Genomic DNA, 19,693 nt, shown 5'->3' on the forward strand with positions numbered 1-19,693 from the left:
CCTCACTTTAATTATCTCACTATATACTTTTTATTTTTTCTTTGTTATTAGTCATAGAATATATTTTTTTCTTATCATAATTTTTACAGAAAACTCGATTATATTTTAGTAAGATTTTCTAAATTTAGTTATCGTTATTATTAGTTTTAAGGATTAAACATGTTTTTAGTTTTAGTAAAATTAGAATTTGTTTTTTTTTTTAATTTTGACTAATTTGATCTATTATTTTTAAATATACATTGGTTATTTGATGTTTCAAAAGCAATTTTTAATTAACATTCAAACAACAAAAGGTATAAATAATACAAATACTATAAAGAAAGGTACAAATACCATAAAAAAGTTTATTAAACGTTAAATAAATTTAACAAAATTTAATTAATAAAAGACTAAATTTACACATTTATAAAATTAAAATTAAATTAAATAATTTTATTGAAAAAAAAACTCATTTTAATTCTCACATAAAATTAGAAAAACATATTTAATCATAATTTTTAATGTAAGAAAACCTATTGTGTTAGTCCATTAGTCGAATTATGTTAAATTTAATAAAAAATTATATTATTATAATATATTTAAAATATTTAATAAATTATGATTAAAATGATTAATTTTATACGTTTTTAAATTAAAATATTAAATTAAGTCAAAATTTTGAAAATAAATTAATTTCAATTTTATTTTTACTGAGAGTCAAGGAAAAGTCTAATTATATTAAAAAAGCCTTTATATAAAATTAATTTACTCTTTTTTTCTTCAATTAAACATGAAAAAAGACACAAATATTTGTAAATAAATTAAAAAATAAAACAAAACACGTCTAGAAGAAGTCAAATGAAGAGATGATTGTGCTTTCCCACGAACACGACGCGATTAGAATGCGAAGTTGTGCAATAATATGAAAAGTTGAAAACATGCATGTTTTTACTTCCTTCCTTGTTAAAAGGAGACACTCACTCACTAATCTCCATTCTCACTTCTCCTTTCTCGGATCTCTCTCTCACCCTTTCTCTCTTTTCTTCTTCACCTTCGCTTTCCCTTAACAAGGTAGTGTTTTTCGCTCTTCTTTCTATTTCCACACGCTCTGTTTCCTTTTCTGCCATTTCTACTCTGAAACATTCTTCCCCAATTTTAAGCCCTTTTGGTCCACCCCACGATCTGATCTAACTCTTTCATCCCTCAAAGTAGTAATCTTTGTGTGTCATGCACTTCAACTCCGCTAGATTTTACATGGGCACTTTTGCGAGTGCTTTTTTTCAGGTTTCTGTGATCTAATTCGAAGTGGGGTTGTGTGGATTTGCATTGCAGGTGGGAGATGGCGCAAATTCTGCTTCATGGTACTCTCCATGCTACCATCTATGAGGTTGATAAGCTCAATGCTGGTGGCGGCGGCAATTTTTTCAGCAAGGTATTTGTTTTAGACTTTTTTGGACCTTGCTGAATCTGGTGGTTTAACTGTTGATTTTGAGTTACTGTGTGTTGGATTTGAAACTGGAGATGGTGTATGTTTCCGTTTGTGTTGAAAATTCATAAATCGAAGTGGACAGTGCTTCCTTTGAAGGATCCGCGATTTGTTTGAATTTGATAATTTGTTATAGTACCATGAACTGATAAATTAATAACGAAAGGAACATTATTTGATAGTGTATTGCGTGATGTATCACAGCAATAAGGAAATTGAAGTTGATGCAATTCTGAGATTTTTTCTGTGAACCTTGGTGCAAATGATTAATCGGTTTAACTTCGTTATCCAGTTTCAACTTTTGTGACAATGATCTAGTACTGCAAATAGTTTACAAACCTGTCTGTGATTTCTATCTGGAAATGAATTGTGCCGTCTAAGAGTTTTTTGTTATTAAAAAATGAGATTGTTAATCCATGTTAGTGTTCGTAGTCAAGGTTTCTGGAAACGAATCGTAATTTAAATTGTGATTTAACAGTTTGCTCAACATGAATCAAATTGTTGACTTTAGTTGGGATCATATCATTCATCCATCTGGAGTTTTACTTCGGTGGCCATTAATTTAACCTTATGTAACCTTTGTTACACATATGCTTTATTTAATTTTAGAATTGACTATGCTGGCCTTAGTTTGGATTTTACCTAGTGACTTAACAGATTTATAGTTCTGAAAGCTGGATTGAGTGTTTTTGAAGTGTGAGCAAAAATGTTTTGTGTTGTCTATTAATTAATTTTCGGCAAGCTACATTTATTCAATTATGGACCTTTTCCCTTGCTCCTCTCCTTTCATTCCCTTATCACTGCAGGCATGTTATTATCATTTACTATTCATAAGTATTTCAATTGATTTAGATTTGCTCCTTTATTTTCCTAATCACTGTCATTGACTCATTTAATGTTTATTCTGCTCAGCTCAAGCAAAACATTGAGGAGACTGTAGGTATTGGAAAGGGAGTTACTAAGCTCTATGCAACCATTGATCTGGAGAAGGCAAGAGTAGGAAGGACTAGAATTTTAGAAAATGAACATACTAATCCCAAATGGGATGAGTCTTTTCACATTTATTGTGCCCATGTGGCTTCAGATATTATATTCACTGTGAAAGATGATAATCCTATTGGGGCAACATTAATTGGAAGAGCATATGTGCCAGTTTCTGAGGTCTTGGATGGTAATGAAATAGATAAGTGGGTTGAAATCTTGGACACAGAGAAAAACCCAATAGAAGGGGGTTCAAAGATCCATGTGAGGCTGCAATATTTTGATGTAGCAAAAGACCGCAACTGGGCTCGAGGAATTAGAAGTCCAAAATACCCTGGAGTTCCCTATACTTTCTTCTCACAGAGGCAAGGATGTAAGGTATTTCTGTACCAAGATGCTCATGTACCTGATAACTTTGTACCTAAAATACCTCTTGCTGGAGGCAAGAATTATGAGGCTCATAGGTGTTGGGAGGATATATTTGATGCGATCACTAATGCAAAACACTTTATATACATTACTGGTTGGTCTGTTTATACTGAAATTTCCTTGGTAAGGGATTCTAGGCGGCCAAAGCCTGGGGGAGACCAAACAATTGGTGAACTTCTCAAGCAAAAGGCAAGTGAAGGTGTTAGGGTATTGATGCTTGTTTGGGATGATAGAACATCAGTTGGTTTGTTGAAAAAAGATGGATTGATGGCTACTCATGATGAAGAAACCGAGCAGTTTTTCAGGGACACTGATGTGCACTGTGTTTTATGCCCCCGCAATCCTGACGATGGCGGGAGCATTGTTCAAGATTTACAAATTTCTACCATGTTTACTCATCACCAGAAGATTGTGGTGGTTGACGGTGCTTTGCCTGGTGGAGGAGGGTCAGAGAAGCGAAGAATTGTGAGTTTCGTTGGGGGTCTTGACCTCTGTGATGGAAGATATGACACTGCCTTCCACTCACTTTTCAGAACCCTGGACACAGCACACCATGATGATTTTCATCAGCCTAACTTTCCTGGTGCTGCAATCACAAAAGGTGGTCCCAGGGAACCATGGCATGACATTCACTCCCGGCTTGAAGGACCCATAGCTTGGGATGTTTTGTTCAACTTTGAGCAGAGATGGAAAAAGCAAGGTGGGAAGGATATACTTGCTCCACTGAGAGAGCTAGAAGATGTCATTATTCCCCCATCCCCAGTAACGTTTCCTGAAGATCATGAGACCTGGAATGTTCAGTTGTTTAGATCTATTGATGGTGGGGCTGCTTTTGGGTTCCCAGATACTCCTGAAGATGCTGCCAAAGCCGGGCTTGTTAGTGGGAAGGACAACATCATTGATCGTAGCATTCAAGATGCTTATATTCACGCGATTCGACGAGCTAAGAATTTCATCTATATTGAAAATCAATATTTCCTTGGAAGCTCTTTTTCCTGGAGCTCTGATGATATTAAGCGTGAAGAGATTGGTGCATTGCATCTAATCCCAAAGGAACTTTCCCTTAAGATTGTTAGTAAGATTGAAGCTGGGGAAAGGTTTGCCGTGTATGTTGTAGTCCCTATGTGGCCAGAGGGTATCCCAGAAAGTGCATCAGTTCAGGCAATATTGGACTGGCAAAGGAGAACAATGGAGATGATGTACAAGGACGTTGTTCAGGCACTCAGAGCTAAAGGAAGTGATGAAGATCCCCGAAACTATTTGACATTCTTCTGCCTTGGAAACCGGGAGGTGAAAAAATCAGGAGAATATGAGCCTGCTGAACAACCAGATCCTGATTCAGATTATCAGAGAGCTCAAGAAGCCCGGCGTTTCATGATTTATGTTCATACCAAGATGATGATCGGTAAGTATGCTATATTTTTGTGTATAAGATCTTACAAATGATGTACATTTTCAAGCCATGATATTGTATACTTTTTACCTTTACTAACACAACTATACATTTTCCTCTTTGCAGTTGACGATGAATACATAATCATTGGATCTGCCAACATCAACCAGAGGTCAATGGATGGGGCTAGGGACTCTGAGATTGCCATGGGTGGTTATCAGCCATATCATTTGGCTACGACACAGCCGGCACGTGGCCAAGTCCATGGTTTCCGCCTGTCATTGTGGTATGAGCACCTTGGCATGCTTCACGACTCCTTCCAGAAGCCAGAAAGTGAAGAATGCATCAATAAGGTGAACCAGATTGCAGACAAATATTGGGATCTGTATTCTAGTGAGTCACTTGAGCGTGACCTTCCCGGTCACCTTCTACGCTACCCTATTGGTGTTGCCAGTGAAGGAGACGTCACTGAGCTGCCAGGATTTGAATTCTTCCCAGACACCAAGGCTCGGATTCTTGGTGCCAAAGCTGACTACCTCCCCCCTATCCTCACTACCTAGTTTGGTCTTGTACTTTGTTGCAATTTTCTGATTGCTTACATATCCTAATGTTGTGTTTTCATCACTTCTTAGTAATAATCTTATTAGTCTCTGATGTCTTGTGGACATGTTTTTCTCTATTTTTATGGCAATGACAGATGTTAGTTATCTGGTGGTGTTGGTTAGCATGGTTTTGACTGCTATCTAACAATGTTTCCTTTCTCCCACAGTGGTATTCTTTTTTTGAACATTTGGTTAGTTAAAGCAAGCCATGCAAATATGCAAATTAGAAACATTTTGAAGCCTTGGATTCGCAAGGAATCTGTTATTTAGGTGGTAGAGTTGGGACATATTTCTCAAACTGTGGAAACAAGACAGCAAATGTTTGGGGTAGGTCTGCCAAAGTAGGCCAAAACTGTGTGGTTCTCTGAGATTCCACACTTAGCAGCCATGAGAAAATCTGCACTCTTTAATTGTCTCTGTCGTGTACCAGGATGCCATTTTGGTTTAAATAGGTTGTGCTATATACTTTGAATGTTTAACTTCTAATATTGCCAGCAACACAAGCTTTGAATAAAATAGGGTTAAATATGTTTTTAGTCCCTAAACTATTGGTCGTTTCTGGTTTTCGTCCCTCTCTCAAGGTAAGGTATCTCACTCTTTTCTAAACGTTCGTTTTAGTCTTCGGAATTTTGGTTTTAGTCCTCATTTGTTGCTAAATAAGGACCAAATTTTTAAACAGTGTTTAGTTTTCGAGGACTAAAACGAACGTTTCGAAAATAATGAGGACCAAATTGTACCTTACTTTGAAAGAGGGACGAAAACCAGAAACGATAAATAATTTAGGGACTAAAAACATATTTAACCCAATAAAATATGATTGATTTTTACACTTTTGATAAATAAAATAAGAAAAATATATTTTTGACACATGAATTTTTTATATTTATTTGATATTATCTTTTCTTACTTTTTTTTAAATATAAAAATTTAATTTTTTACGATCATTTTATTTTTATTCTATGTGTTAAATAAATAGAAAAGGGTTCATCGTACTATTATTTATAAAATAATGTTTCAAAGACTAGGATCATTGACATTGGAATTCTTAAATTTAGTCGGTCATCGTTTCAATCTTTCAAAGTCTTATACTTATTAATAACAACCTTAAATTAGTTGTTGACCACGCTAGTTGAAAAAATAGAAAAAAGAATTACTGTAAGAAAATGGTTGACATTAAAATGTATTAAATTATAGAATGTATTTATTCAAGAATTTATAAATTGTGTTTTTTATTATTTTTAAAAAGTAATATTATCAACGAGCAATTACTATAACAATCCTCTTATGTTAATAATCACCAAATTCACTTAATCATGAACAAAATAAATTATTCAAAAAAATCACCATTAAATAAGTAGTATTTTAAAAATAGCATTATCAAATATAATGAAATCAGTTGGTTTTACTAATATTTCATTTAAGTCTATCATGCATTATAATTTCATTATTTATATTTAAATGTAGAGAAAATACTATTTTTTACGTGGAAGAATTAGTTATATTATCTTACACATTTTATAACAGACATACAAGACCATGTTGAAAAACATGATAAGTGTGTTTATTTTTGTTTCTTTTTAAAGAAAACCACTTTGTTAATTTGTTATTTTATTTTTGAGGTGTTTGTTTCATTTTAGTTAGATTTTTTTTAAATCTGTAACCTAATTACAACCAGAATTTATTTCGAATAAATTTTCAAAATATGAATTAAATTTTACTTTTCCTACAATATTTAAAAAATAAATTAATATTGTATACCACAAATTGACCAGGAAAACATTCAAATGTAAAATATTACCTTTTCTATATTAAAAAACACATAATAATAATAATAATAATAAATAATAATAATAATAATAATAATTGTAGAAAAAAAAGAGACCCTTTGTATCTCTCTATATTTTTAGAATAAATAAATAAATGAGAATGAAGGTTAAATAATCATCAATGGATAGTGGTCAAATAGTAAATTCCAAAATGTTCATGGTGTGTTTTGAAAGATTTAAGTTATTTAAAGAGTGTAATTATTAAAAAAAAGTATAACAATTATTGAAGATGTTATCAATAAGAATAAAATAGGATATAGAATATGTTTTAATTGAAACATTTAATATATAATTATATATTATTATTATTATTATTATATTCTTAAAGAAACAGTGTATGCCATTACCGAAGAGAAACTTCCCACCGTGATATTTATGAAATAAACAGAGCAAATAATTTATTTATTTATTTCTTAAAGCCGGGGTCATTTTGTACTAGTCGTTGAAACGAAAATCATATTTGAAAAAATCAAATTAAAATAATAGAAGAATTTAAATATTTTTCTCAAAAATAAAAATGATTTCAGTTTCTCCTAGTTTCACATTAATAAATTAATATAATTGTGAGACACATCTTTTGTAGAAGTTGTGTTTGTCAACTTTGTGTGGCTGTGGAAACGTTTCATTCAATTCAAGAAAGTCCAACTAATAGTTACGATTCATTGTTCTGAATTACTTCTTCAATAATTGTACGACAAACCATTATTGCATTTGCTTATTAATAACATCAATATCTCAAATTTTGTAAGTGAAAAACATATAATTAAAAAAATTAAATTTAGTGAAAAAATCAATCATTTTTTATAAAGATTAATCATCTATAATTAAAATATTAATACAAATTTTGAATTTTACAAAACTAAATACTATTTTTGAAAATGCGATATGACTTAGCCCTATATAGTTTGAAGCGAAAACTCCAATTAATTAGATCAAACAATCGTAGAATTCAAATCTAATTATAATATCATTACCATCTTTAATCTTTGTGCTCTTTATATGTAACTATGTATTATTCATTATTCATTGTTCATTATCACTTTATTAACTTCCCAAACTATTGAAACTGTAAAATATGTTTGCTAAAATTGGTGTAAATTTTGATTTATAATAAATAAAAAGTTAATCAAGTTTATATTTAAAATTTATCTATGTTTGAAATACCATGCAAATTTTTAGTTATAATAATGAAAACAACCATACTTTCTCAAATTAATACCATGCAAATTTTTAGTTATGATATGGTTTTATATATTGATTAAAAAAATTAAAAAATAAGATAAAATTATTATAATTACCATCTTCAAATAAGTAATTATCATATATTAAATAGTAAAAGATATAATTACTTTTTGCCTAAGATGAGGTATATATATTAAAAGTGAATCTAAATATTAATTTAATTAGTAAGATATAATACTAGGTTTATTTTTAACAGACCACAAACCCATTAAATATTACTAAGTTCAATAAACAAATCTCAATAAAATAAATTTTAAATAATTTTAATATCATTTAAAAAATGTTTTGTAAGTTTAATTCAGCAAAATCTCTACTAATATATAATTCAAGAATATGAAATTATTAAAAATTATTTATAAATGTGCATAAAATTAATATGTTACAATTTATCAACAAATCTATTAATAAAATAGAAACATTGAAGAAGAAAAAATGAAAGAACTTGCAATGAAAAATGTCTCCCCTGTTTCATGAAATACACTTTCTACACGAAGCAACAGACGATGATCTCGTCAGTGACAGCACGCCATTCTCTGCACTCTGTCCCTCAAAATCCCATTATACAGAGCAACTCGGTTCGCTGGAATTTCAGGGTTTTCCAGATTTTCTCTTTTGAACTCGCTTCTCGATACTCTGTTTTGCATCCCCTGCTCTTCTCTGTTTTCTTCCTCACCATCTCTTTCCACTTCCTTCACCGTCACATTCTTAGCAAATTTCACCTTCTTCTTGTTCTTCTTCCTCTCCCTTTTCTTCTCCTCTGTGAAAACAAAAGAAAAAACAAAGTAAGCACCACAGATCACAGAATCCCATAGACGCATTTTTTGTTTTGAGCATTTAAGATAATCGATCGTCGACAACCTGAAATCAGAGTAGTGTTTGAAAGAGAGGAATAAGAGTTGATTTACCTGAGTACATGCAAGAGCGAAGAATCTGTTTGTTGGAATCTGAGGGAATTTGAAAATCGGGAGAAGTTTTGTTCTTGGAAAATGCAAGGTAGAGGAGAGTGGTGGAGAAGAGCATGGCGGAGGTGAAGACGAGACCTTGAGAGATGGAAGCCATGTTTGGGGAACAGAGGAAAAGGTTGTGTTTCGAAGAGAACGAGGAGCAGAGGACTTGTGTTGACCATAAAAGGAAGAGACGTATAAATAATGAACAGAAAGAGATGGCGTCCCCATTCACGAAGCTTCATGGCTGGTGCTTTATAGCAGAATAAACAAAAAGGAAAAACAAAAATCCAAAATGGTAATTAACGGAAAAACAATTATATTTGAGAATTTAATATCTTTTTCTTAGTACGTGAATTTTAACGAAAAATTTAATATTTTTTTTCTAATTAAATCTTTAAAAATTTACTTGTAATATATTACATATTTATATATATAGATTAAATTAGTTTTATCAATATTTAATATAAAATTTCTAATACATCTGTTCACATTAAAATATATATATTTTATGTATAAAATTAAATATTAATAAATAGTTTGACAATAATAAAAAAAAAAAATTTAATAAACACTGAATTTTATTAGGATAGTTTTTAAATTATAACTCTATAATATATTATAAAGTAACTTTTTAAGTATAATTTAATTCTACACCATTAATTTATAAAATGAAATTTATATTTACATATATGTTATAAATTAATTTTATCTTTTAAAATTAGCTTTATTATTTAGTCGATAAAATTTCTAACATTTTTTTTAATTTTAAGACCATGAACATATAAAGTCATTAAGTTAAAGATAGGAGTTAGTTGAATATAAATATGCTGTAACTTTATTCAAATAATGAAGATTGAAAAGATACGTGAAATCTATTACATTGGTTATTATTGATTTTAAATTTTGTGTATATAGTTATATAGTTTTCATTTACGTAATATTCTTAATTACTTTACAACTTTTTAGTAAATGATAAATGTTGTAAATTAATAAAAATAGAGATGATAACTTCTATCTTCACGTACTGGTTAATTAAGTGGTAAGAGATTAAATTATGATAATTTGAAAAAAAAATAGTACAAATTTTAATAAATTTAAAGAATTTAATGTGAATTAGTTAAAACGGTCAAATTATGTATTCATTTAAATATCGTACTGGCAAAACAAGTTATCTATTCATATTATCATATATTAGATAGTAGAAAAAATACAATTACTTTACAGTTCCAGTCAAAACATGTATATATTAAGAACGAGACTTCTTAATTTAATTCAATATTGGACTCGAAAAACAAGCTACATTCATTTAAAAACTTAATAAAAATATTTTTTTAATAAAAACTAATTTAAAAATATACAAATCTATGAAGGATATACAACTTAATTGTATTATTATTATTTTTTATTTCTACATAGGAAGATATAAGCAATGAAAATACAAGACTATGACTATATCACTCCAATTGATATCAAGATTAAGCAAAATATACTCAATTAAAAAATATAAAGGTTATGAATACTTAATAGATTTTTTTTAATAAAAATTGAATAGTGAATAAGAAAATTAAAATTTAATCAAGCCTCAATTATATTTTTGAACCTTTTTATTTATAATTAAATATCACCATCTTTTATACATTAAAAATTGAACATATCTTGTTAATTGATTAATTTAATAACTAACAAAAAAAACACAATGCAACCTGATTACATTTATGATTTATATTTCATTAGTATTTTCCTTAATATAATAAATATAATAAATAAAGTAGAATTAATTTATGTGTATATAGTTTATATTTATTAATAAATAATTAAATATAAAATATTAATAATATTTATTTTTTATACTGATGAAATTAACTATACATTTTGGTTTTTGAAAAATTGTATTTATGCAAATGTTTTTTTAACGCTTTTAACATTATGTTTTCACATGCATTACCAATTATGCAAAAATATTTTTACTTTCTTAATATATGTTTATTGGTATTTTTTGAAAAAAAATCAGAATTTTTTTTTTTTACATTTTTTGTTTACTTTAATATATAAATAAATTTTGATATAGTTATACTAGTTTACAAATTTTGTGTTGTTGGAACTTGTGATTAGTCAATGGTCAAAGAGAATATAGCTTCTTCTAGATGGAGTTGCAACTTCAATTGTTGGGTGACAACTACGACTCCATGATATATATATATATATATATAGTATAATGCATTATACATTAATTAGTTTTGAAGTTGGGGCTCAACTACTTTATTTTATTTATTTTTTTCCTAAGCTGTACTGATACATATCTTTTATACAGCTGACAAATATTTATTATTTAATACCATTTAAAAAAAACATAACACGAATTATTCATTTTGCACGTTAAAGGTTTAAAAATACTTATCATGTAACAAATATAAAATTATATCTTGTTTTTTTTTTCAAATATTTAAATTATCATAACATGTTAATATTTAAGATATTGTTATTAAATATTTCAGAAATATTATTGTATGATTGTCTAATTAATTTTAGACTAGACATCGATCGGTTGAAGAATTATGATTAAGATAATTAATTAAGATAAAACAAGATTATTATTCATTGGAGGTATTGCAATATGTTAGTCATATTTAATATACATTATTTTGAAACTGTCGATTTTGTTGTTGACTTTATAGTGAAATATATTTTATAAGTGTATAAAAAATTGGAATAATGAAACTTAAAACACTTCACAAACACTAACCATAACATTAATTGTTTTTTATTATCTTCAACAAATATTAAACAGTGTAATATCTTTTCACAGTTTTATTTTTTACTATATTAAAAAAACTATTATTTTGTGTTTGATGATTAATTACTATAAATAATTAACAAATATTTATTATAATTAGTGATGTTTTCATAGTTTTTAAAGATTGCATCCAATTCTATTAGTATTGATTCCAAACCTTTTACACGTGTTACATGAACAAATATAACATGTTATCGTATACGGTGATGTAAGTACTCGTATTTTGCAACATGTACGCAGAACACGCACACGATACGTAACTATTATACTCATCGAATTAGAACGTGAACATAAAAAGTTGCTGTACGAATAACTGTAATGGTATCTTATACGAAACAGTTAACTAGAAAACTAATATCATAATAGTCAAATAAAGACTAAGACTATTTTGTTTTGTAGGAAACACTTTCACATTAGTCAAACATAAAAATAACAATACTTTAAATTTATTATAATAAACACTAATTTGATTTAAAAAATATTAATCATGTAAATATTTTTACAAAATAAAATTAACATTAAGTAAACATTTGGTTGTCTATGGAGAAAATAGACTTGAACTGAAGTAAACATTTGGTTGTTGTCATTTTCATAAATGTTGGGTTAAATATGTTTTTAGTCCCTAAACTATTGATCGTTTCTGATTTTTGTCCCTCTTTCAAAATAAGATACAATTTGGTCCTCATTTTTATCAAAATTTTGGTTTTAGTCCTCGAAAACTAACACCGTTAAAAATGTGGTAGTTTTCGATGACTAAAACCAAAATTTCGAGGACTAAAACTAGAGTTTCGAAAAGAATGAGGACCAAATTGTACCTTATTTGGAAGGAGAGACGAAAACAAAAAACGGGGACTAAAAACATATTTAACCCATAAATGTTGAGTATTTTAACTTGTGTGAAACTTATTTGTATTATAACTAATTAGGAAAATTTTCTCAATTGAATATTTGACGAAGTAATAAAAGATTTAAATAAATAGAATTGAATGATTTTTGACGTATTGAAAATTAAATATATTTTTTTCTGATGAAATAATGAAATTTCATACATCATAAAAACTAAATATAATTTTTTTAATTGCCTGCATAATGTATGAGTGCAGAGTAGCGATACCTAACATTTCACCTAATCAATTGAATCGTGATGTAGTCCAATTAATCAGTATTTTAAATTGCTAATATTATAATTAAGAGAGTTAGATAAGACTTGTAAGAACAAGTTTGATAAATATTTACTATTTTTAATATACACTTTGACCAAAGGAAAACTAACAAACAAGGAATTAGAAGAAAAAACAAGTAGATAAGACATCAAATTGTTCTGTTTTATATTTAAAATGATGAAAAAAAATCATAAATTTAAAGATAAGACAGATAATTAAAAAAAATAGTTCATATAGAGATTTTGATATTCATAAAATATAACTCAACTAATTCTTATTATTATTTATTTATAAGCTTTGTATTTTAATAATATAACATTTAAGAGCATCTACTCTTAATTACTTTCTAAATAATTACAATTTTTATTTAATCTCATGAAAGTATGCTTATTAAATTTGTATTGAAAACTATATTAAAATTTATCAATCATAAAAATATGAAATAATAATTTAAAAAGAAATAGAAGAGAAAAGATAAATGTTTTCTCTTATATTTCTAATCTGGCAATACAATAACTTTATTGAAAGTAAAGTTAATTGAAAATGTAAAATTAATTATTCAATGTCAAGAAGATATAATTTTATAACTTTATTTGGTGTCATATTTTAATGAAATAATTTTACTTTTAAATAGAAAAATAACTGATTTATTATTTAATAAAACAAATAATTAAATTATTATTTTTATTTTAAAATAAATACATATATTTTTTAAATTAACAGTTATATATATATATATATATATATATATATATATATATAAATGATAATAACTAGTGAAAAAATATTATTATTATTAATTTATTTAATGACAATAAAGAATAATAAAATTATATTATGAGAATAAATATAAATAATATTTATAATTTTATTATAGATAATTTTTATTTGTTTAGTAAATAAATTTTTATTATAAAAATTTATTTTAATTTGAAAAAAAATTAAAAGAATGTTCAAATTAAAAAAGAAACAGTTAAATTAAAAAAAAATCACTTAAAACCATACTTAAGAGTAAAATTGAAAAAATAATTTTACACTAAAATGATTTTTTTTTCTTTTTGATATAATAATATATAATATAATAACTAAAATGCCTTGGTTAAGAAATTAAACTATTAACCATTTATATATAATTACAGTTCTTTTAAGTAACTGTTTCACTACAATGTTTAAATAATGGTAGATGTAAAAATTAAAACATAATTATTTATTCTTATTAATTTCATTCTTAAATATAGTATCTTAATTTTTAATTACTTTTTAAGATTCTAACAGGTAGCTAAATTGCAGTTAAAATTATAATTTTTTTAAATAGATTATAAATACAAGTTAAATTATTACATTTTTGTTGCTTAAAATATTCCACTCCTGCCTTATCAGTTTCTTTTGTTGATTTCAATTGAGAGAGAAGAAAAGAGAAGAAGCTGAGGAAGAAGAAGAATCCAAAAAGCAATCCCATCTGAGTGTTTACACATCAGAAGGGGGGGCTTTCAAACTCAAAGGTTTTTATTCTCATCTTCTTTATGCATTTTCTTTATCTTTTTTTAAATTTTTTTTTATTTAATCTCTGTTTTCTGATTGAATTGTTAGGATTTCTCTGGAATCGATTTCATCTTCTTTGGTTTTCTTCGAATTTCTTGGGTCAGATCTAATCTAATCAGGCTTCTGGGGTGTTTCAGACATTGCATGCATATGGGGTATGTTTTTCGAATCCAACCATAGCTGAAATAAAGTTGTCTCCTTTTTCCCCTTTCCCCTGCAATTAACTTTATATTGTGTGGGTATTAATTTCCCCCTATATTGATTGGGAATCATGTGCTGGGGTGATGACGCTGAAAGTTATTCCTTTATGTCTCTTGATTACACAGTTGTCTAGAAAATTGATGAAAAGGTTTTAAGATCGGTCAGATTTTAATGCCAACATATATTTTTTTGGTAATAGAGGATGTATATGTATAGTGGTTGAATTTGTCAATAAATTACCTTTTAGGTTTTTTAATTTTATGAACTAAAGCCGCCGGTCTGGAGAGTATTGCATTTTTGTGACTACTCAAACAAGATTGGTTCTTGCATTTTTAACATAAATAATGCATATCTGTTGCCATTAAATTGAAGTGGCTGAATTATGATGGATATTCTAGCCAATAGTATGATTATAAAGTGGTGCATAACCGAAATTAATGTTATTGTAACAGAGCAGTGGTTGTGTTGGATGCTATAAAAGGCCTACACTGAGCGCCACAGTGGATGTGCCATCAAAAGGAGTAGCAACAAAAGGTAACTCAGTAAGGAAACCTAGTTCATCAGAAGATTTCTGGACCACCAGCACGCATGATATGGACAACAGTGCCGTCCAGTCACAGGGGAGCATCTCTTCAGCCAGTCTTACAAACCAAGCTGTGGTTCCTCATGCTAGTTCTTCCAAAAACAGCAGCAACCCCACTGAATTTGTAAATCATGGTATTGTATTTTTCATTGCTTTTTATTTGTGCAGATATTCTTCCAAACAAGAATTCATGGTTTGAGATGATTTTTATTTTGGTAATTTAATTGAAACGAGAAAAAGAAAGGGTGTGGCCTTTCACAGTGCAGGCTGAAATCATCCACTACCTACTTGTGGGTTGAACAATGCCAAACTCTATTAAAACGTGTAAAGCTAAGCCATGGTGCGTGTTTGTAAGTAGTGGTGATATGTAATGCTAACATTAAACTGATGTCTATGTAATGCAGTTACTTCTTTGTTTCCTTTTTAGTTCACAGTAATTTTTGGTGTACCATGACAATATATATCTGATGCATGTTGTTGCTCAGTTAAGAAATGCAGTTTGACTAGCGCTCACCTCACTTTTCTTTTAGGCCACACACATTCATGAAACACTGTTAGTTTACCTCGTTTCTTATTGATATGCCTTTTACCCGCTGAACCTTTCAATCTATCGTAGATTAGTGAGATTTTGTTAGATATGTTAGTGGTGCAATCATATTTTAGTTTGCAGGTGAATTTATGTTAATATTTTTGGTTGCAGGTCTAATTCTTTGGAATCAGACTCGGCAACGCTGGGTTGGAAATAAAAAATCTGAAAACCGAACACAACAATTACGAGAACCTAAATTGAGGTAACTTACATTTTTGGATTAATATATTGGCACCTTTTTATATTTTCTGTAAATTTGTTTGTGTTTGGATTCTTGAAAATCCATTTATCTAGGGGTTATTTTCATCATTTCCTTTTTCTTGTCTGAGTTTCATATACAAGTCTCCTTGTGTTGTGGTTATACTGTTAAACATATGCTCTCGATGATCATATTGGAAACAGTCTGCTTAGCCACCCTGCGACCAATGATGAAAAAATAATTTACTCTATATTAAAGCTCATAGTTAAATAATTGGAAAGCCTGTTGTAGCCTTGATGAAGAAATTTGTGAATGACTCGTTTAAGTTGAATCCATGGTGCATAGCTGTTATGTCCTTGCTGCTACATTAACAAGTACATTATAAGGAGCTTAGCTTATATTTCAATTGAAAAAAAAAGGTTCTTTGACACCATTTGGCTACCAGTTGACAACCTTAAAAGAAAAAGAGAGAGGGAAGTGTAGCGAGGGATAGTGTCATATAGGCGTAAAAAAAATTATGGTGTCAAAGCACCATTGTCCTTTCAATTGTTGTCTTGATGAGTTCTGCTTGCTAATTTCTTTTATATTGGTATGGTGTATAGCATAACTTTCCAGTTGGGTAATAAGATTTGCATATACTGCTTCGAATGAACTTCTTTCTCTCAGTATGATTTTCTTTCTCTTTTTCTCCTATCTTGTCAGAACTTATTGTCTGTGCCTTGCCAAAATTTCTTGGCTTTGCAGTTGGAATGCAACATATGAAAGTTTACTTGGGAGCAACAAGCCTTTCCGTCAGCCTATCCCTCTTGCAGTAAGCATCTACTTTCAAAGAACCATGATGCAATAATTTTAAGTAAAAAAATGATTATGTAATGATCTTGTCATTTGAATACTGATAGGAAATGGTAGATTTTCTTGTGGACATCTGGGAGCAGGATGGCCTATACGACTGAGCTGTTGAAGCTTTAGGAAGTGCCGCTGAAAATAATCATAGTTCTTGCTTATAGGAAGGACTAATTGGCATATACTTCAGTTTGTATATCAGTTTTCAAATGCCTATGAATATGATGAGGAAAATTTCTCTCTTGGGAACATGAGATAACTGTATTATACTTGATTTAATTGATTGCCTTGGCTGCCTCCACTATCTCATGAGCCTAGTTTTGGAAAACTCTTGGCTGACACCATGCTGCATGAGTTGGTTGCTACTTTCATTTGCACTGCCTCTAAATTTTGTGTAATGGTCAATTTATAAATTTGCTGTTTCTGATTTGGTTTCATACCAGTTTATCTTGGAACTTATAAAATCTCCGGGTTCTTGTTGGAATTTGTACCAATATCTTAACAAGACTTAAAAAAGTTTTAGGTACAACAGATGACCAAATTTTGTTTAGACTGTATAATATAGTTTTCTAAACAAATGGATATCTAATAAATTAAAAGATTTGGATTTAAGTTTACGAGAAAACATATTTATTTGTATTTTTTAATTACTTTTTAACTGATATTTGAAATATGTGTGTGTGTGTATATGTATACCCTATGTTAGTATAAGTAATAGGCGTTTAATGTGTATCTTCATCAGTATTTATCTAACGTATAATGGGTTGGTAGATCTGACTAAGATAACAAATGTTTTATTAATGTAATAGAAAAAACTTGGATTAAAGTGTGTAATTAATAAAATTATTGAACATTCTTAGCAAAATTCTAAGAATGGTCAATGATTTGATTTATGATTGCATAATTTGGTCAAACTTTGATTGTTTTTTCTGGTGAAGTGGGTAGTTTGATTGTTCACTGCTACCCACCTTCAAATAAAAAATGATCATAGATCGCTATCATTGTCCATTTTGTCATGATTCATCAATGTCAATGTTGCATATTCTAATATTTTCTCCTTTTAACTTTTCAGTAATTATATGTCATCTGATAAATTCTCCTCCTATTTTTGAAATTAGTCTTTTACTTTATAAGAAAAATATTTAATAAAAAGGAAAATAAATATATACTAATTATTAAAAGTATAAAACATTGTAATGACAGGATAGACAAATTTTGACACCAAGTATATATTACCAATGAAATCCTTCTCTGGGCATGATTTCAAGTTTCACTCTTTTTTTAACAAAGCATATTCTAAATATCGTCAAAGAGTCTAATTGATATATTTAGGAAATTGCTTATCTTTTAATTGCGAAAGAGATTGACATTTCAATTCAATGGTATTAAATCAAGCAATAAGCTTTTTCCTTTGTAGTTTTTTATTATTTATTTTTCACTTAAATTACACATTTCACTATTTAACTATTATTTCATAAATCTTATCGTGACAAAAATTGTACAAGGATAGTAAAATGAAATCAAAATAACACTGTTTGAAAAGTAGTGATACAACTTTTAATTGTCTTAGTTTTTTCAACTACTTTTTTGTAACACCTCATCATTTCAGTAAGAATTTAAAACTTTGATAGTAAATATGAAAATGTGTGATAAGTGTAAATTGTATTCTGAATTTGGGCCAGAGCCATCTGATTATTTCTGGACTCTATCTTTATTCTTCAGGCCCAGAAGGGAATGAAAAAAAAATTTCAAGAACACAGGTACATGTGTATTATATTTTTTCTCTGGAACACTCTAGTGAATCTATCCATGCAAGGTCTGAGAAGAAATCAGAAATTTCCATTAATATCACTGTTCAAAACATCCTTAACATCCTAGAATCTCATGGACACTTCTCTAAGCATCTTGTGTTACATATATATTTAAGTTGTCTCAGTTCCACCAACTATCAGCAAAAACATACAAAAAAAACAAAGAGAAAACAAGCAGCAGTTCAACATCAAGTCATCATATGGCTTTGGCACGGTTGGCTTTGAAAGATTTGCGAGGAAGGTTGTTTGCTTCATCTTCCTTCACCATCCCTGGTTCTGGTGGCTTGCACAAGCAGAGATGGAACAATGAATTGCTCAAAAGGTTTGCCACTGCAGCAGGTGATAAAGGAAAATCTGAAGCCACTGAAGTTGCTGTCACTGAAGGGAAAAGGTCTAACAGGTTGTTCCCCAGAAGGAGGAACAGAAGATGGATTTGGAGAAACCATGATCGTGATTTCCCTCCAGCTCTCTATGGTACTCTCTCTTTCTCTACTTTTCTAAGATGCAGGTTATGGTATTGAATGTAAGGTTTTTTTGTGATGAAGCTCACACTTACACTTTGTGTTTGGGTGTTAGAGTTCTTTCCTTCAGGGCTTGGGAATGCACTGATGCAGGCAAGTGAGAACATCAACAGGGTGTTTGAGAACATGAATCTGACACCTTGGTCTCTGAGTGGTCGTGTGAAAGAGAGAGATGATCATTACAAAGTGAAATATGAGATGCCAGGAATGGCAAAAGAGGAGGTGAAGATCACCATTGATGATGGGGTGTTGACAATAAAGGGAGAGCACAAGGAAGAGAAAGAAGAAGGAGAAGATGATGAGTATTGGTCATCAAGTAGCTATGGATACTATAACACAAGCCTGGTTTTGCCTGATGATGCTAAGGCTGATGATATTAAAGCAGAGTTGAAGGATGGTGTCTTAATTGTCACCATTCCTAGGACTGAGAAACCCAAAAAGGATGTGAAACAAGTCACGGTAGAATGATGTTAAGGTTTTCCTAATAGAGGTGTGGCTATAATGTACTTTGTGACATGTGCTTGGTTCTTTTGGAGTTAATGTAACATAATCAAATAAAACC

The 19,693-nt window shown here is 29.3% G+C and overlaps 4 protein-coding genes across 8 annotated transcripts; 3 read left to right on the forward strand and 1 right to left on the reverse strand.

Annotated features, from left to right (window-relative positions):
- Positions 1–892: 892 nt before the first annotated feature.
- Positions 893–5,034, forward strand: LOC124835570 (phospholipase D alpha 1). 2 transcript variants are annotated; one of them, XM_047310525.2, is made up of 4 exons: positions 893–1,050; positions 1,312–1,411; positions 2,378–4,280; positions 4,395–5,034. In XM_047310525.2, exons 2-4 carry the CDS (start codon positions 1,319–1,321, stop codon positions 4,826–4,828), a joined length of 2,430 nt encoding a protein of 809 aa, XP_047166481.1. In that variant the 5' UTR covers positions 893–1,050; positions 1,312–1,318; the 3' UTR covers positions 4,829–5,034. The 2 variants fall into 2 exon arrangements, with proteins under 2 accessions (XP_047166481.1, XP_087958021.1); XM_088101895.1 differs by lacking the exon at positions 893–1,050 and adding an exon at positions 1,135–1,187.
- A 3,238-nt stretch (positions 5,035–8,272) lies between these two features.
- On the reverse strand, positions 8,273–9,105 carry LOC148191548 (uncharacterized). Its single transcript, XM_088102449.1, has 2 exons — positions 8,844–9,105; positions 8,273–8,695 (listed from the first exon to the last, which is right to left on the reverse strand). The coding sequence occupies exons 1-2, from the start codon at positions 8,995–8,997 to the stop codon at positions 8,451–8,453; spliced, it is 399 nt and encodes a 132-aa protein (XP_087958575.1). The 5' UTR covers positions 8,998–9,105; the 3' UTR covers positions 8,273–8,450.
- Positions 9,106–14,195: 5,090 nt separating this feature from the next.
- On the forward strand, positions 14,196–17,103 carry LOC124829319 (uncharacterized). 4 transcript variants are annotated; one of them, XM_088102629.1, is made up of 6 exons: positions 14,196–14,344; positions 14,433–14,539; positions 15,038–15,302; positions 15,869–15,959; positions 16,659–16,767; positions 16,856–17,103. In XM_088102629.1, the coding sequence occupies exons 3-6, from the start codon at positions 15,179–15,181 to the stop codon at positions 16,907–16,909; spliced, it is 378 nt and encodes a 125-aa protein (XP_087958755.1). In that variant the 5' UTR covers positions 14,196–14,344; positions 14,433–14,539; positions 15,038–15,178; the 3' UTR covers positions 16,910–17,103. The 4 variants fall into 4 exon arrangements, with proteins under 4 accessions (XP_087958755.1, XP_047158752.1, XP_047158754.1 ...); XM_047302796.2 differs by having other exon boundaries at positions 15,043–15,302; XM_047302798.2 differs by having other exon boundaries at positions 15,043–15,302; positions 16,701–16,767.
- Positions 17,104–18,407: 1,304 nt separating this feature from the next.
- LOC124829317 (HSP20-like chaperones superfamily protein) lies at positions 18,408–19,693 on the forward strand. Its single transcript, XM_047302792.2, has 2 exons — positions 18,408–19,084; positions 19,187–19,693. The coding sequence occupies exons 1-2, from the start codon at positions 18,811–18,813 to the stop codon at positions 19,597–19,599; spliced, it is 687 nt and encodes a 228-aa protein (XP_047158748.2). The 5' UTR covers positions 18,408–18,810; the 3' UTR covers positions 19,600–19,693.

The sequence above is a fragment of the Vigna umbellata genome, chromosome 11 (genome assembly GCF_029865625.1).
Source record: "Vigna umbellata cultivar VRB3 chromosome 11, Vumbellata_1.0, whole genome shotgun sequence".
Classification (NCBI taxonomy): domain Eukaryota; kingdom Viridiplantae; phylum Streptophyta; class Magnoliopsida; order Fabales; family Fabaceae; genus Vigna; species Vigna umbellata.

What these genes read in the sequence shown, in the direction of transcription:
- LOC124835570 (XM_047310525.2), top strand. Translation starts at nt 1,319, where the DNA reads ATGGCGCAAATTCTGCTTCATGGTACTCTCCATGCTACCATCTATGAG. An exon ending in GCGGCAATTTTTTCAGCAAG is followed by an intron (nt 1,412 to 2,377) that starts GTATTTGTTTTA and finishes TATTCTGCTCAG; the next exon opens with CTCAAGCAAAACATTGAGGA. An exon ending in TCATACCAAGATGATGATCG is followed by an intron (nt 4,281 to 4,394) that starts GTAAGTATGCTA and finishes TCCTCTTTGCAG; the next exon opens with TTGACGATGAATACATAATC.
- LOC148191548 (XM_088102449.1), bottom strand. Translation starts at nt 8,997, where the DNA reads ATGGCTTCCATCTCTCAAGGTCTCGTCTTCACCTCCGCCATGCTCTTC. An exon ending in TCGCTCTTGCATGTACTCAG is followed by an intron (nt 8,696 to 8,843) that starts GTAAATCAACTC and finishes TTGTTTTCACAG; the next exon opens with AGGAGAAGAAAAGGGAGAGG.
- LOC124829319 (XM_047302796.2), top strand. An exon ending in TTACGAGAACCTAAATTGAG is followed by an intron (nt 15,960 to 16,658) that starts GTAACTTACATT and finishes CTATCTTGTCAG; the next exon opens with AACTTATTGTCTGTGCCTTG. An exon ending in GTCAGCCTATCCCTCTTGCA is followed by an intron (nt 16,768 to 16,855) that starts GTAAGCATCTAC and finishes GAATACTGATAG; the next exon opens with GAAATGGTAGATTTTCTTGT.
- LOC124829317 (XM_047302792.2), top strand. Translation starts at nt 18,811, where the DNA reads ATGGCTTTGGCACGGTTGGCTTTGAAAGATTTGCGAGGAAGGTTGTTT. An exon ending in TTTCCCTCCAGCTCTCTATG is followed by an intron (nt 19,085 to 19,186) that starts GTACTCTCTCTT and finishes TTTGGGTGTTAG; the next exon opens with AGTTCTTTCCTTCAGGGCTT.